This window comes from Phallusia mammillata, chromosome 7, assembly GCF_965637545.1.
Source record: "Phallusia mammillata chromosome 7, kaPhaMamm4.hap1.1, whole genome shotgun sequence".
Taxonomy (NCBI): domain Eukaryota; kingdom Metazoa; phylum Chordata; class Ascidiacea; order Phlebobranchia; family Ascidiidae; genus Phallusia; species Phallusia mammillata.
Genome location: NC_137258.1, coordinates 8,723,017 through 8,733,319, shown reverse-complemented (window position 1 = coordinate 8,733,319; position 10,303 = coordinate 8,723,017). Strand labels below are relative to the sequence as shown.

The window sequence follows — 10,303 nt, the reverse complement described above, 5'->3', positions numbered from 1 at the left end:
CTGAAACCAAAATGTTTGTTAAAGCACATTTAAAAATTTTTGGCTGTTGTTTGGTGTAATTTTGTTTAAGATATATTTTTTTTACAAGTTGTTAAAACTAGGCTGCCTAGTTTGTTCATGAACATATAGGTTTTGTATCGAAATCACCATTTGATAGTCTATTGCAATATGACAAAAATATTGAATTATGACTACATCAGTTTTTCTTACAAACACAGTGAGTAAACTGTGTGACACAGATGTACAAGTCTAAAAGCTAAACTCCTTAAAGAACACAAAGTAAAAATCGTTTTTACCTCAATGACAAAAAAGTTGGACTGCTTCCTTTACATGCAAATCTTGCCTTTCTTATGGTAAACTGGAATACAGACACACAGTCCCTGCCCTGATCGCCTAGTACGTATGTTTGAAGCTAAGCAACTAACACCACGTAGACAAGAAAATAAAAGGGCAATTCTCCATTCATTCAAGTTACCTAAGAATTAAGTTATTTTTGTTTAAAAAAAGTTCCAAAGCGAAGGTTTAAAAATTACACAGTTTAAATCATATCATAAACACTGCTTACCATTTATCTTGTTATCTTTGGTGTCAAGCACTCAAGAAAAGAGCAAATTCTGGCGATCCGTACACAAGCGCAGCGCAAGCCTATTAGCCATTACACCAAGTCACGCAAACCTGTACCATTCTCAAGCCGTGATAATAATATTCCTCTAATTCAATTCCTTGACAACATCTTTCACTTGGTTTGTTAGCTGACCGACAACAACTACAAAGACGAAAACCAACAACCTATTCACAACTTGCAACAGCAGAAATGGTGGATTCGGGTTGCTTCACTGAAGATGAACAGTTCCCATAGTGGTAAACAGTGTGACGTCATGTATTCATCCGCCTGATATAAAATGATATCTTTGTACATTATAAAGTGTTTTTCAGCACAATTGTATGCAAAAGAAACACAAAAGCAATTTTTAAGTTAAGCCGTAGAAAATTTGTTTTTCAAATTTGCATTAAATTATGAAATATTGTGGAAACATTATAGCGGATTAACATTAAACTCGCAGTTGCTTGATGTTACTTCCATCTCATTGGACAGTTTTTCTTCCCACAATGCATTGCGTCTTTGACGTTTGCTTTGCGTTTTTTCTCCAGACATCGCGACTTTTCTGGTGCAACACGTCACATGACGAAAAAAGCTGTGACGCAACAGAAAAGCAGTTAGGACGTTGTTGCGCAACGCAACAGCATCACAGATCGAAGTCGGTTGCTTAATGCTTTGTTCTTAGTTCGTTCGCTACGTCACGTACACGGCTTGCGAAATCGATGACAATATTAGGGCTTAATCAGCACTCTGCTGGTTAATAGAAATTAAATAATCTTGCGACAACTACCTAAACACATTATGCTGTAGTTTCCAAAACTGCCAGTTCTACCCTAAATTTTACTGATCAGAATTCAGAAATTCAAAAACATACATTTCATATTGTTACCGGTTGGTTCTGTTTGGCCTAGGGTTTTAAACACTGGGATTATGCGAACAGTAATCAAATCAAGCACTGGACAACTGCGACTGTAGGGGTTGATTTTTTAAACTATACTGTATTTTCAATATTGTTTGTGTATTAAACAAACGTATGCACACGTGACACGTAACATACACAAAGTTAACAATCGACTGTTTAATGTTCTAATGATAATAGTATGCATGATATTATGTCAAATTAGATGCATAATATATACCGCGAAATTGGTAAGTTTGCTTAAAGCAGTTTGCATGTTTATTTGGACAGATACCCTGAACACTATTTAATTGGAAACCAAAATTATTTATGATGAATTTCCTCATGTAAGTGCAGAAGTAAAGATATGTAACTACTGAAATGTAAAGTCTACTTTTATAAAGTGTGACTAGCTCATGTAATTTTATAGCTGGTGAACAGTGAACACTTTAGTTACCTAAAATATATAGTATTACTTTTCCCATTTTGTTTTTTATAGAAATGATAAATCTGATGATTTCTACAAATTGCATTTGGTAAGAAATAAAAGTGTGCACATGTTTGTGTTATGGGCGTTTCCAGTTTTTTTAAAACATAGATCATATTACATTTACATTTGGTACTTACATTATTTTATGGCTTAATGCAATATCAAAAAGCCAACCTGTTCCTAACACTAACAACAGTTGAATGACAGTTGTTTTATGAAATGTTGATAAATTTAGCTTGATTTTTTTTTGTTCAGGTGAAAAAAGATTTGTTTTTCTTTACAGAAAGAAGGAATCCGACCTGATGGAAGAATGCTGATGGAAATGAGACCAATGGTTTTAAATGTTGGTAAGATTGTTAAGTCGTGAAAGTCATTGTTTAAGTGTTTCTTACGTTTTGGTTAAAAAAATGTTTTTTGAAACTGTGCTTTTAACTTATTTTTTTTCAACCAATTAAGGGCTGCTAAACAATATAGTAGTAAGATTTAAATGGATTGCTCGATAAATGATATCATTTATATTATTAAAAACTAAAAAGACTGATACAATATATTGCATACTGGTGATAAATTCTGGTGGCAATATTTCTTTAGCAATACCTTTTTTCGTTAAGGGTCAATATCCACTGCCAGTGGCTCTTCACTTGTCAAAGTTGGAAATACTACTGTGGTGTGTGGAATAAAAGCTGAACTAACTGAACCGAATGCTAGTCATCCTGGAAAGGGGATCGTTGGTATGATATCATCCTTGTACAGTTTATTGTTTTTAATGCTTCTCTGATATGTAGTTCCCAATGTTGAACTTTCACCTCTTTGTTCTCCGAAATTTAAACCTGGTCCACCATGCGATCAAGCACAAGTGGTCACAAAGTTTTTAGATAACTTGATACAAAGGTAATGATAAATAAGCTTTATAAGACTACAGATTAAAATAAAAATATACATTGCCTTTAGCACCAATTTAATATGTCTTGATGATCTTTGTGTGGAGAATGACAAATTGGTTTGGATTCTATATTGTGATTTAATCTGTATTGACTATGATGGAAACATTGTCGATGCATCAGTAATATCATTGATGGCAGCACTGCAGAATGGTAATATTTGTTTTTATCACACCAGTATCAGTAACTTCCCTTTATTTGTTTAACACTGGTTAGTTGACACATTTTTGTAAACCCTAAAGCTCAATGATAATATGTACTTTTTTCAGTCAAACTGCCTGAAGTGAAAATTAATGAGGAATGTGAAAGTGTTGAAGTTAATCTGAAATGCACTGCCACATTAAAGCTTTGTAGCTGTCCTGTTTCAACAACGTTCCGTGTATTTGATAGGTGTGTTGTAAGTTCTTGAACAGTGTAGAAATTTAGACTTCTTAAAGCAGCAAAAAATCTGATTCTTAAAAATCTATGAAATTGTAGGTCAAACATTATTGCGGACCCAACCTCAATGGAGGAAGAACTAACTGAAGGGCAGTTGACAATAGTCACAGACCAGCAAGGTCGCATTATTTATATGGAACGACCAGGTATGTCAGTAATATACTTTTATTTGCACTGTAAATCTACTATGTTTTGGTCAGGTGGTGTAACGCTTCAAGAAGAGCATGTTGAAAAATGTATGAAAAGGGCATTAATACGAGGAGCTGAAGTACAAACTTTGTATATGGAAGTAACTGGTTGATCTGTGACACTGTCGAACAATCAAGTTGCCAAAATTATGTACCACCATGGCGTTGACCATGAGAAACTTACGTTGTCACTGTGGGTGCATACAAGATTTTGCTAACTCCCGGAGTGGTTTTGTTATGTTAGACAACTCAGTGAAATTTTTGATAGACTGACGAGTTTGAAATGTGTGATGTAAGTTTGTTTGACAAGCTAAAAACACCCAAATCATAAAGAATAAAAACATCTGGCGCGGATACTATTCCGCGGCGTTTTATTTTGTCAACTTGGTTTCGGCCAAATATTTCATTTCGGCCTCAAGTGAAATGCATTTGTATTCTGTAGCACCACTCCTTTAAATGACTCTCGCTGGTGCAATCGGTTACGCAACACGCCGTAACAGCAGTAGTATTGGGAATGTCGATCGATCGTAGGTTCAAGGGAGGGTGTTAGGCGTACTCGTTTCACCTCGACGTCTACTGAGGTTGACATAATTTGCCAACTGGTTGAGTGGTGTAAAAGGCTAAGTGTGCAAGTGTTAATTAAGATGTGTCAAATCAAAGGGCGATTCGTAACTGTGACAGCAGCTGTGTTAAGTCTGAAACCAACAGCTGGATGTGCGTTAAAATCCTTTCTTTTTTATAGCCTCTGTCGTTTAGTTGCTCAAACAGACAATATGGTACTTGTGATGGGCACGTGACTACCTGGGGATTTTGTTTACATCGTAGACTAGAGTGTTTCAGGATATAGCAACGCATTTCTATATTTTACATAATTTATGACCAGGATTTAGCCTATGTGCATAATTACTTGATGTAGTATAATCTAATTTGTACCACCCCCCTGCCTGCACACGTTTGTTTAGACCAGCGGTCCCCAAACTTTTTTAATTTTTTGTCATAACGGTCCCTTCGCAATTTTTTTGCGCACTCCCTCGCGGTCCAAGCAGAGCCACTATATGCGGTTCTCTAACTGGGGTCCTCCACGCAATTTCAGAGGGACCGCGATAGAGGAGCTTAAAAGTATTTCTACAATCTTATGTAATATCAGATCTTGCGAGTGTATAAGCAAAAATTAGTCAGACAAATGGATTTTCTGTCACAAGAAGTGGTCTATTTTGTATTCTTCATTTTAGGTAACAAACAGAGGCGTATAGCCTACACCCCTGATCAATACGTAACTTACTGAAAACACATTTTCATAGTTCAGACTGCACGAAAACTAATCGGGTTGTGTAGTCTATTCAGGAACATTCGAGACGGGGGTGCGTACGTGCGTTTTTTGTTTTTATGTGCAAGCTTAAATGTGCACGTCATTTCGACATCTGTACATTTTTGACACAAAGACGAGAATCCGATTGTTTTTGCACAATGTCCAGTGACGTGCATGATGAACAGGGTTGACATAATATTATTAGACTTTACCCAAAGCCCTTGTTCCGTAAACATGTGATGACTTTAATAAGTTGTGATTGGGGCACTTCCCTCATTTTCTTCGACGGTTTAACGCTTATAGTTATACTGGGAATGTTGGTAAAAATAAAAAAAGTAACATTGGACAAGTTAAATCTTTAGTTATGTTAAATGTTGCTGTATTTACATAAGTATTTGTTAAAACACAGCTTGGGAGTTTAACAAAAGGGGACAGCTTGCATGGGAATTTAACAAAAAATTATTTAAAACGCCAATTGTGTGGACTGTAGGCTATGTTAGTTAGTTGTTGCGTTTTTGGAAAATATACACACATTTTGACGTGCACTGTAGCTGCCGGAATTTATTTAATAATCTGTGCAGCCTGGATCTGCACCGACTGTCGCACTAGGGCAGCGGTTCCCAACCTGTGGGTCGCGACCCCAACTGGGGTCGCGACCCACAGGTTGGGAACCGCTGTCTTAACCCAAACACGAACATTATCACGACATTGAACTAATACAGGGGTGGGCAACCTTTGTCACTGTGGGGCCAAATACAATTGCGATGATTAGATCGCAGGCCGCACCTTTATATTACACAAGGTGATTTTACTTTGTTCCATACCAAAAATGCCTTACTACAATTAAAAGTCGGATTTGATTCTAGCAGCATATTGCCAGGTCGCAGAAAAATAGCACCGGGCACACTAATCTGCTCAAAAAATATAATCATTGGATTCGTTTGCCAGTACATTTGAAATCCAAGTGTCTCTGCGGGCCGCACAACTTTAATCAATGGGCCGCATGTGGCCCGCGGGACGCAGGTTGCCCATCCCTGAACTAATACAATTACACACAATCAATGTACGTACCAAGTTGTTAGGAATCCAGGTTAAAATACACACACTTTGGCGGACGTTTCAGCATTGTAAGTTAACTTTAGCATTCATGATTTGTAGCTGCAAGAATACACGGTAATGTTAGAAATGAATATCTAAAAAAAACTAAATTAGATCAACCACAAACTGCGACTACTAAAAGTCTTCTCCCAGAACAGAAAGAAACTGTAAAACGTGGTAAGCACAAGATTGCACCACTAATGACATCATACGCATTTGTTACGTTGGAGATTTCTATACCATACGTGGCAGGCGGTTTGTTACGTCACAGTACATATAGTCAGATCACTGGGGTGAACTAGAAACAGAGAAAGAAAGCGCATACAAGAAAATTCTCGCTGTAACATGCACATTGTGCAAAATATCGGCACAAGCCTGTTTGTGAACTTTCAATGTTTCCCAATCTTATCGAAACTGTTTTTTTATGGATCGTACAAGCTTGAAATGCGTAACCTTAAAGTTACACGCGACCACAGATTACAAAAACGTTGGGACTTACAGCATACTGTTGTCAAAGAACTCTTTATACGGTACTTTCTTTTTTGTGGTTGAACGTATGTTAGTGATAAACCGCTAGAGGGACGCAATGAGCAACAAATGCAGTTTACATGTTGTATGTGGTTTGACATGGTGGAGGTGGAGGCCTAAACTGTTGAACGGACAGACGTGTCATAGTATTTTGATACAATCAAATAGGCCGTAAAACACCGTAACACTATTGGACAAAGTTTTCAAAGCAAATTAATGACAACAGCAAAATCTTACTTTTACAGTAGCTACTCGTCATGGCAACTTTACTGCAAATATCCAAGGTTAAATACCTGATAGATGAGAATTCCGATGAGTGTGACTCACTGGCAAACCTGTACTTTTGCATGTATTGTTTATCTCTGAGATCAGCAGATGTTTTGCAACACGAGGTATTTATGATTATGTAGTTTTCATGGTATTGATATGGTGTCTGGTCTGCTAGCCCAATTCTTACAAATATTGTAAATATGCATTCAAATATGAATCAATTTCAGATAGATTCACATTTTTGCCCGCAAACATTGGACAGTCTTTCTCCTGCAGAAGCACCATTGAAAAGGAACAAGTGTGTACATTTATTACTAAACTATTTCTTCATATTCAGCACTTATAATGTTGTAACTTTTTTAGGTCTGCAAACTCCTGGCAGTGTCCAGCATGTTTGCACCCATTGTCCACCAGGGCAACAAGCACAGCAATTCAAGTGACAGATGATCCCACAAAATCCACAGCAAAAAAGGTTTATTACCAGGCATGTACATTTTGCAGGTGGTCAACGCGAGGAATTGGGATGCCCGATAAGGACATTGGTTAGTTTGATACCAGTAATAAAATTGCCACATTTTTGTTGTGCCTATCATATTGTACTTTTTCAGTAAATGGAGCATGGACAGAAAAAGCAAACCCAGATGTGCAAAGGGTAAACAAATTTACAAATCTCTACAAAAAATATCATAAGTGTGATTTTAGAATTAAAAAAATGTGTAGCTGTTTACAATGTTTGAACAAAAGTGCATTGTCATAACATCTCAATTGCAGGTCAATCAACTGCTGGAGTATTACAAGTATGTAGCTCAACAAGAAAAATTGGATCAGGAAACAAAGCGCTCATCTAAAAAGCGTGGTTACTTTGCTGTAGCCATGCAGGTAAGTTGTAAAAAAAAAACAAAAAAAATATGCTTCTGAATTGTGGTATTGTAGCTGAACAAGTATGGTGGTGCACGACTTGGAATTGGTGGCAAGAAGCCTTCTCCACTCACACAAGTATCATCAAAATTAGGCGAAAGCCCCTCACTTAAAGAAGTCACCATTGAACCTGCAAAAACATATGCCCTGGAGGATTTGGAACCACTGCCAGAAGATATATATCATAAAGTAGTAAACTTTGCAAAAGGTGCAACCCATCAGCTTCTATCATTATAAAGTTAAAATTAAAAAAACAGCATATTAAGGGTTGCTTTCTCAGAGGAAACACCAAGCATGATGATTTCATTGATTCTATTTACGATGCAAATTTTTGTTTGTATGTAAATATCTCCATGACACAGAAGCCTTACTGTTTGCTTTCAAATGCCTGTTGTGGTAAATGTTTTTAAACAGTTTACAGTGAATTCCTGGTAATAACTTTCAGTATTTGCTTGTTTTGTTGCAGAAGTTTGTATAGCTTGCTTGTCATAATTGTAGAAATAAACAATGTTCATGCCATTAAAAAAATGTTAAAACCATTAAATTCAGTCAATTTTCTATCACACATATTTTGTCGGTATGTTTTACAGCATAACACGCTGTTTTGTAGTTTCTTCTGTTACCCAACGACACAGTCATCCTGAACATCAATCAGAAAGTGTAAATGATTTTTGGCCTCAAAAAACGCGCATGTTTATTAAGCAATCTCTAAGGTGCAAGGTTAGTTATATAAACTGACATAATAGACGTGTTGTATTAACGTACTTAATCTAAAATTCTTATCAGGGCTGTGACCACAACATAATCAAGCCAGAATACAATGCATCTTCTATTAAATTTAAAATTCATCTTGTTGCTGTGTAAGTATGTTTACAGTTGGTCTTGTACAACACATTTTACAGTTGTTTATTAAAGCATGTTAATTTGACAGAAATCAAATTCCTGAGATCCGGATTAACAAAGTTCCCAAACTGGTTCCTGGTGAATCTTGTAAAATAATCTTGACTCTAGTAAACCCAACTGAACATGTGTTACATGTTACATTGCTACCACACATTGAGGAAGAAAAAACCCAAAGAAGTAACTGCCAGGTGGATAAAATACATGAGAAATCATTTTTATTATTGTGGACTTTTAAAACTTGTTTAAATAGTTAGCATTGGTGTAGATTGCTAGAGGTACCAACATGTGACAATCCAAACAAATCCCAAATGTTAATTACAGTCCATTTCTGCTCCTGTGACAGTTTTTAAACCTGGTTTCATTTGTCTCTTTTTTATTTTATTGGATTAACTGTGGGTTAATTACATGGCACATTCAACCATAGCTTGGGTCTCGCATTTTGGCATCACTTACAACACATAGCTAGCATTTTAAGGCGTTTGTATGACTAATCATAGTCATAGTGCTGTTTCCTGTTTGTTATGTACCAAAGCCTATCTAAATTTAAATTTAAAAAACATGAAGTGTTCCACCCACAAACCTGATCTGATGTATCATGTAAGTTGACTATGTACTGCCCACATTTTACAAAATGCTTTGGTATCAGTGCTACTGCCTATGTTTAATCAACTTTATCCAAGAAGTAAAAAATAGCTTACTTTTGTTTATACAGGTAGAATTGCCAACAAGTGACCTTGTGCTGTCAAAGTATGATGAAGCTGCTGAATTTATAGCTCCTGAAGGTGGACAAGCTCAATTTGAAGATGACCCTGAGTAAATATATTAAATCCTACAACGTGTGCTATGTTGACAGCATGCATAACATGTTTCAAAGTTTTCTTCTTGCTCAACTGGCAATTATAAACAACTAATCTGATGTTTTGATTTCATTTTGCGATTCAGAGCATCTTCTTTAGGCTAATACACTACCTATCGAAATCATTTTAATAACACTGCACAGGGTGAAAACAGGAGGAAACTGACATGAAACAGTAATAAAACGCTGATAAAAAAACTGTACTTTAGAGTTGTGAAAGTGACTTAAATCAAATTGGCATTAGAACATGAGTTTTCTCTTTATCATTTAGTAAATGTTCCATGACTCTAAAAGCTCTTTTCTTGTAATCAGTTTCTTTTTTAATCACAGTAGCAGTTGCAAAATCAATGTTGTGGCTACACAAGGTGGCTTGGTTTGCCATGATTAATTTCATTGCATTCCTTTTTGCCATGTCTCATTTAAAGTTCCTTCCGTTAATAAGCAACCATAACTTTTGTTTAGGGTAATTGCTTACCGACGGGGCAACAGGATTGGATTTTATCTCCAGTGTACTCCAGATAAGGACCTACAGCATGGGGATGAGGTTTGGGTGACATTTAAGTACAAGCATGAGCATTACGGGAACACAACAATCGTGGCACTGTTGAAAGGTGACAAGCAACAGGGCGAGCCAGAAGCAGATTGGTTGAAACAAACAGTGTTTGTAAATGTTGGAAGGATTTCCTCTTCATAAAAACACACCATTGCATGCTACGATTGTATGAAGCCTTGTCAATTATTTTTGTGCTGCTTGCTTTAGTGTTATTATTCTAATAAACTCTACATGTTGTGCTACACATATTCCTTCTATGTTTGAGTGCAGAAAAGTAGTCCAGTCTACCTTTTTTTGAAATAATGGTACAAA

The 10,303-nt window shown here is 36.4% G+C and overlaps 3 protein-coding genes across 6 annotated transcripts in view; 2 read left to right on the top strand and 1 right to left on the bottom strand.

The window, feature by feature from the left end:
• The window catches only part of LOC145238321 (uncharacterized), a 30,891-nt gene extending 29,992 nt beyond the window's left edge, over positions 1–899 (bottom strand). Inside the window, exons 1-2 of the mRNA XM_080101457.1 lie at positions 566–899; positions 297–475 (exon numbers count right to left, since the gene is read on the bottom strand). The gene's annotated coding sequence lies outside the window, so the exon portion shown is untranslated. The remainder of the gene's footprint in view (positions 1–296; positions 476–565) is intronic.
• Positions 900–1,184: 285 nt separating this feature from the next.
• Positions 1,185–3,930, top strand: LOC145238322 (exosome complex component RRP43-like). 3 transcript variants are annotated; one of them, XM_080101459.1, is made up of 10 exons: positions 1,186–1,572; positions 1,791–1,846; positions 1,999–2,035; positions 2,273–2,336; positions 2,601–2,720; positions 2,775–2,880; positions 2,941–3,083; positions 3,200–3,320; positions 3,408–3,514; positions 3,569–3,930. In XM_080101459.1, exons 2-10 carry the CDS (start codon positions 1,830–1,832, stop codon positions 3,667–3,669), a joined length of 816 nt encoding a protein of 271 aa, XP_079957585.1. In that variant the 5' UTR covers positions 1,186–1,572; positions 1,791–1,829; the 3' UTR covers positions 3,670–3,930. The 3 variants fall into 3 exon arrangements, with proteins under 3 accessions (XP_079957584.1, XP_079957585.1, XP_079957586.1); XM_080101458.1 differs by lacking the exon at positions 1,791–1,846 and having other exon boundaries at positions 1,185–1,572; XM_080101460.1 differs by lacking the exon at positions 1,791–1,846 and having other exon boundaries at positions 1,187–1,750.
• Positions 3,931–5,589: 1,659 nt separating this feature from the next.
• LOC145238320 (dynactin subunit 4-like) lies at positions 5,590–10,235 on the top strand. Of its 2 annotated transcripts, XM_080101455.1 has the most exons (12): positions 5,590–6,493; positions 6,737–6,883; positions 6,989–7,059; positions 7,125–7,303; positions 7,370–7,413; positions 7,533–7,640; positions 7,695–7,887; positions 8,290–8,399; positions 8,466–8,539; positions 8,611–8,770; positions 9,295–9,395; positions 9,901–10,235. In XM_080101455.1, the coding sequence occupies exons 2-12, from the start codon at positions 6,749–6,751 to the stop codon at positions 10,130–10,132; spliced, it is 1,407 nt and encodes a 468-aa protein (XP_079957581.1). In that variant the 5' UTR covers positions 5,590–6,493; positions 6,737–6,748; the 3' UTR covers positions 10,133–10,235. The 2 variants fall into 2 exon arrangements, with proteins under 2 accessions (XP_079957581.1, XP_079957580.1); XM_080101454.1 differs by lacking the exon at positions 5,590–6,493 and having other exon boundaries at positions 6,528–6,883.
• Positions 10,236–10,303: the final 68 nt, after the last annotated feature.

What these genes read in the sequence shown, in the direction of transcription:
- LOC145238322 (XM_080101458.1), top strand. Translation starts at nt 1,532, where the DNA reads ATGCGAACAGTAATCAAATCAAGCACTGGACAACTGCGACT. An exon ending in GATGGCAGCACTGCAGAATG is followed by an intron (nt 3,084 to 3,199) that starts GTAATATTTGTT and finishes TACTTTTTTCAG; the next exon opens with TCAAACTGCCTGAAGTGAAA. An exon ending in ACGTTCCGTGTATTTGATAG is followed by an intron (nt 3,321 to 3,407) that starts GTGTGTTGTAAG and finishes ATGAAATTGTAG; the next exon opens with GTCAAACATTATTGCGGACC.
- LOC145238320 (XM_080101455.1), top strand. Translation starts at nt 6,749, where the DNA reads ATGGCAACTTTACTGCAAATATCCAAGGTTAAATACCTGATAGATGAG. An exon ending in CAAACCCAGATGTGCAAAGG is followed by an intron (nt 7,414 to 7,532) that starts GTAAACAAATTT and finishes TCTCAATTGCAG; the next exon opens with GTCAATCAACTGCTGGAGTA. An exon ending in ACTTTGCTGTAGCCATGCAG is followed by an intron (nt 7,641 to 7,694) that starts GTAAGTTGTAAA and finishes GTGGTATTGTAG; the next exon opens with CTGAACAAGTATGGTGGTGC.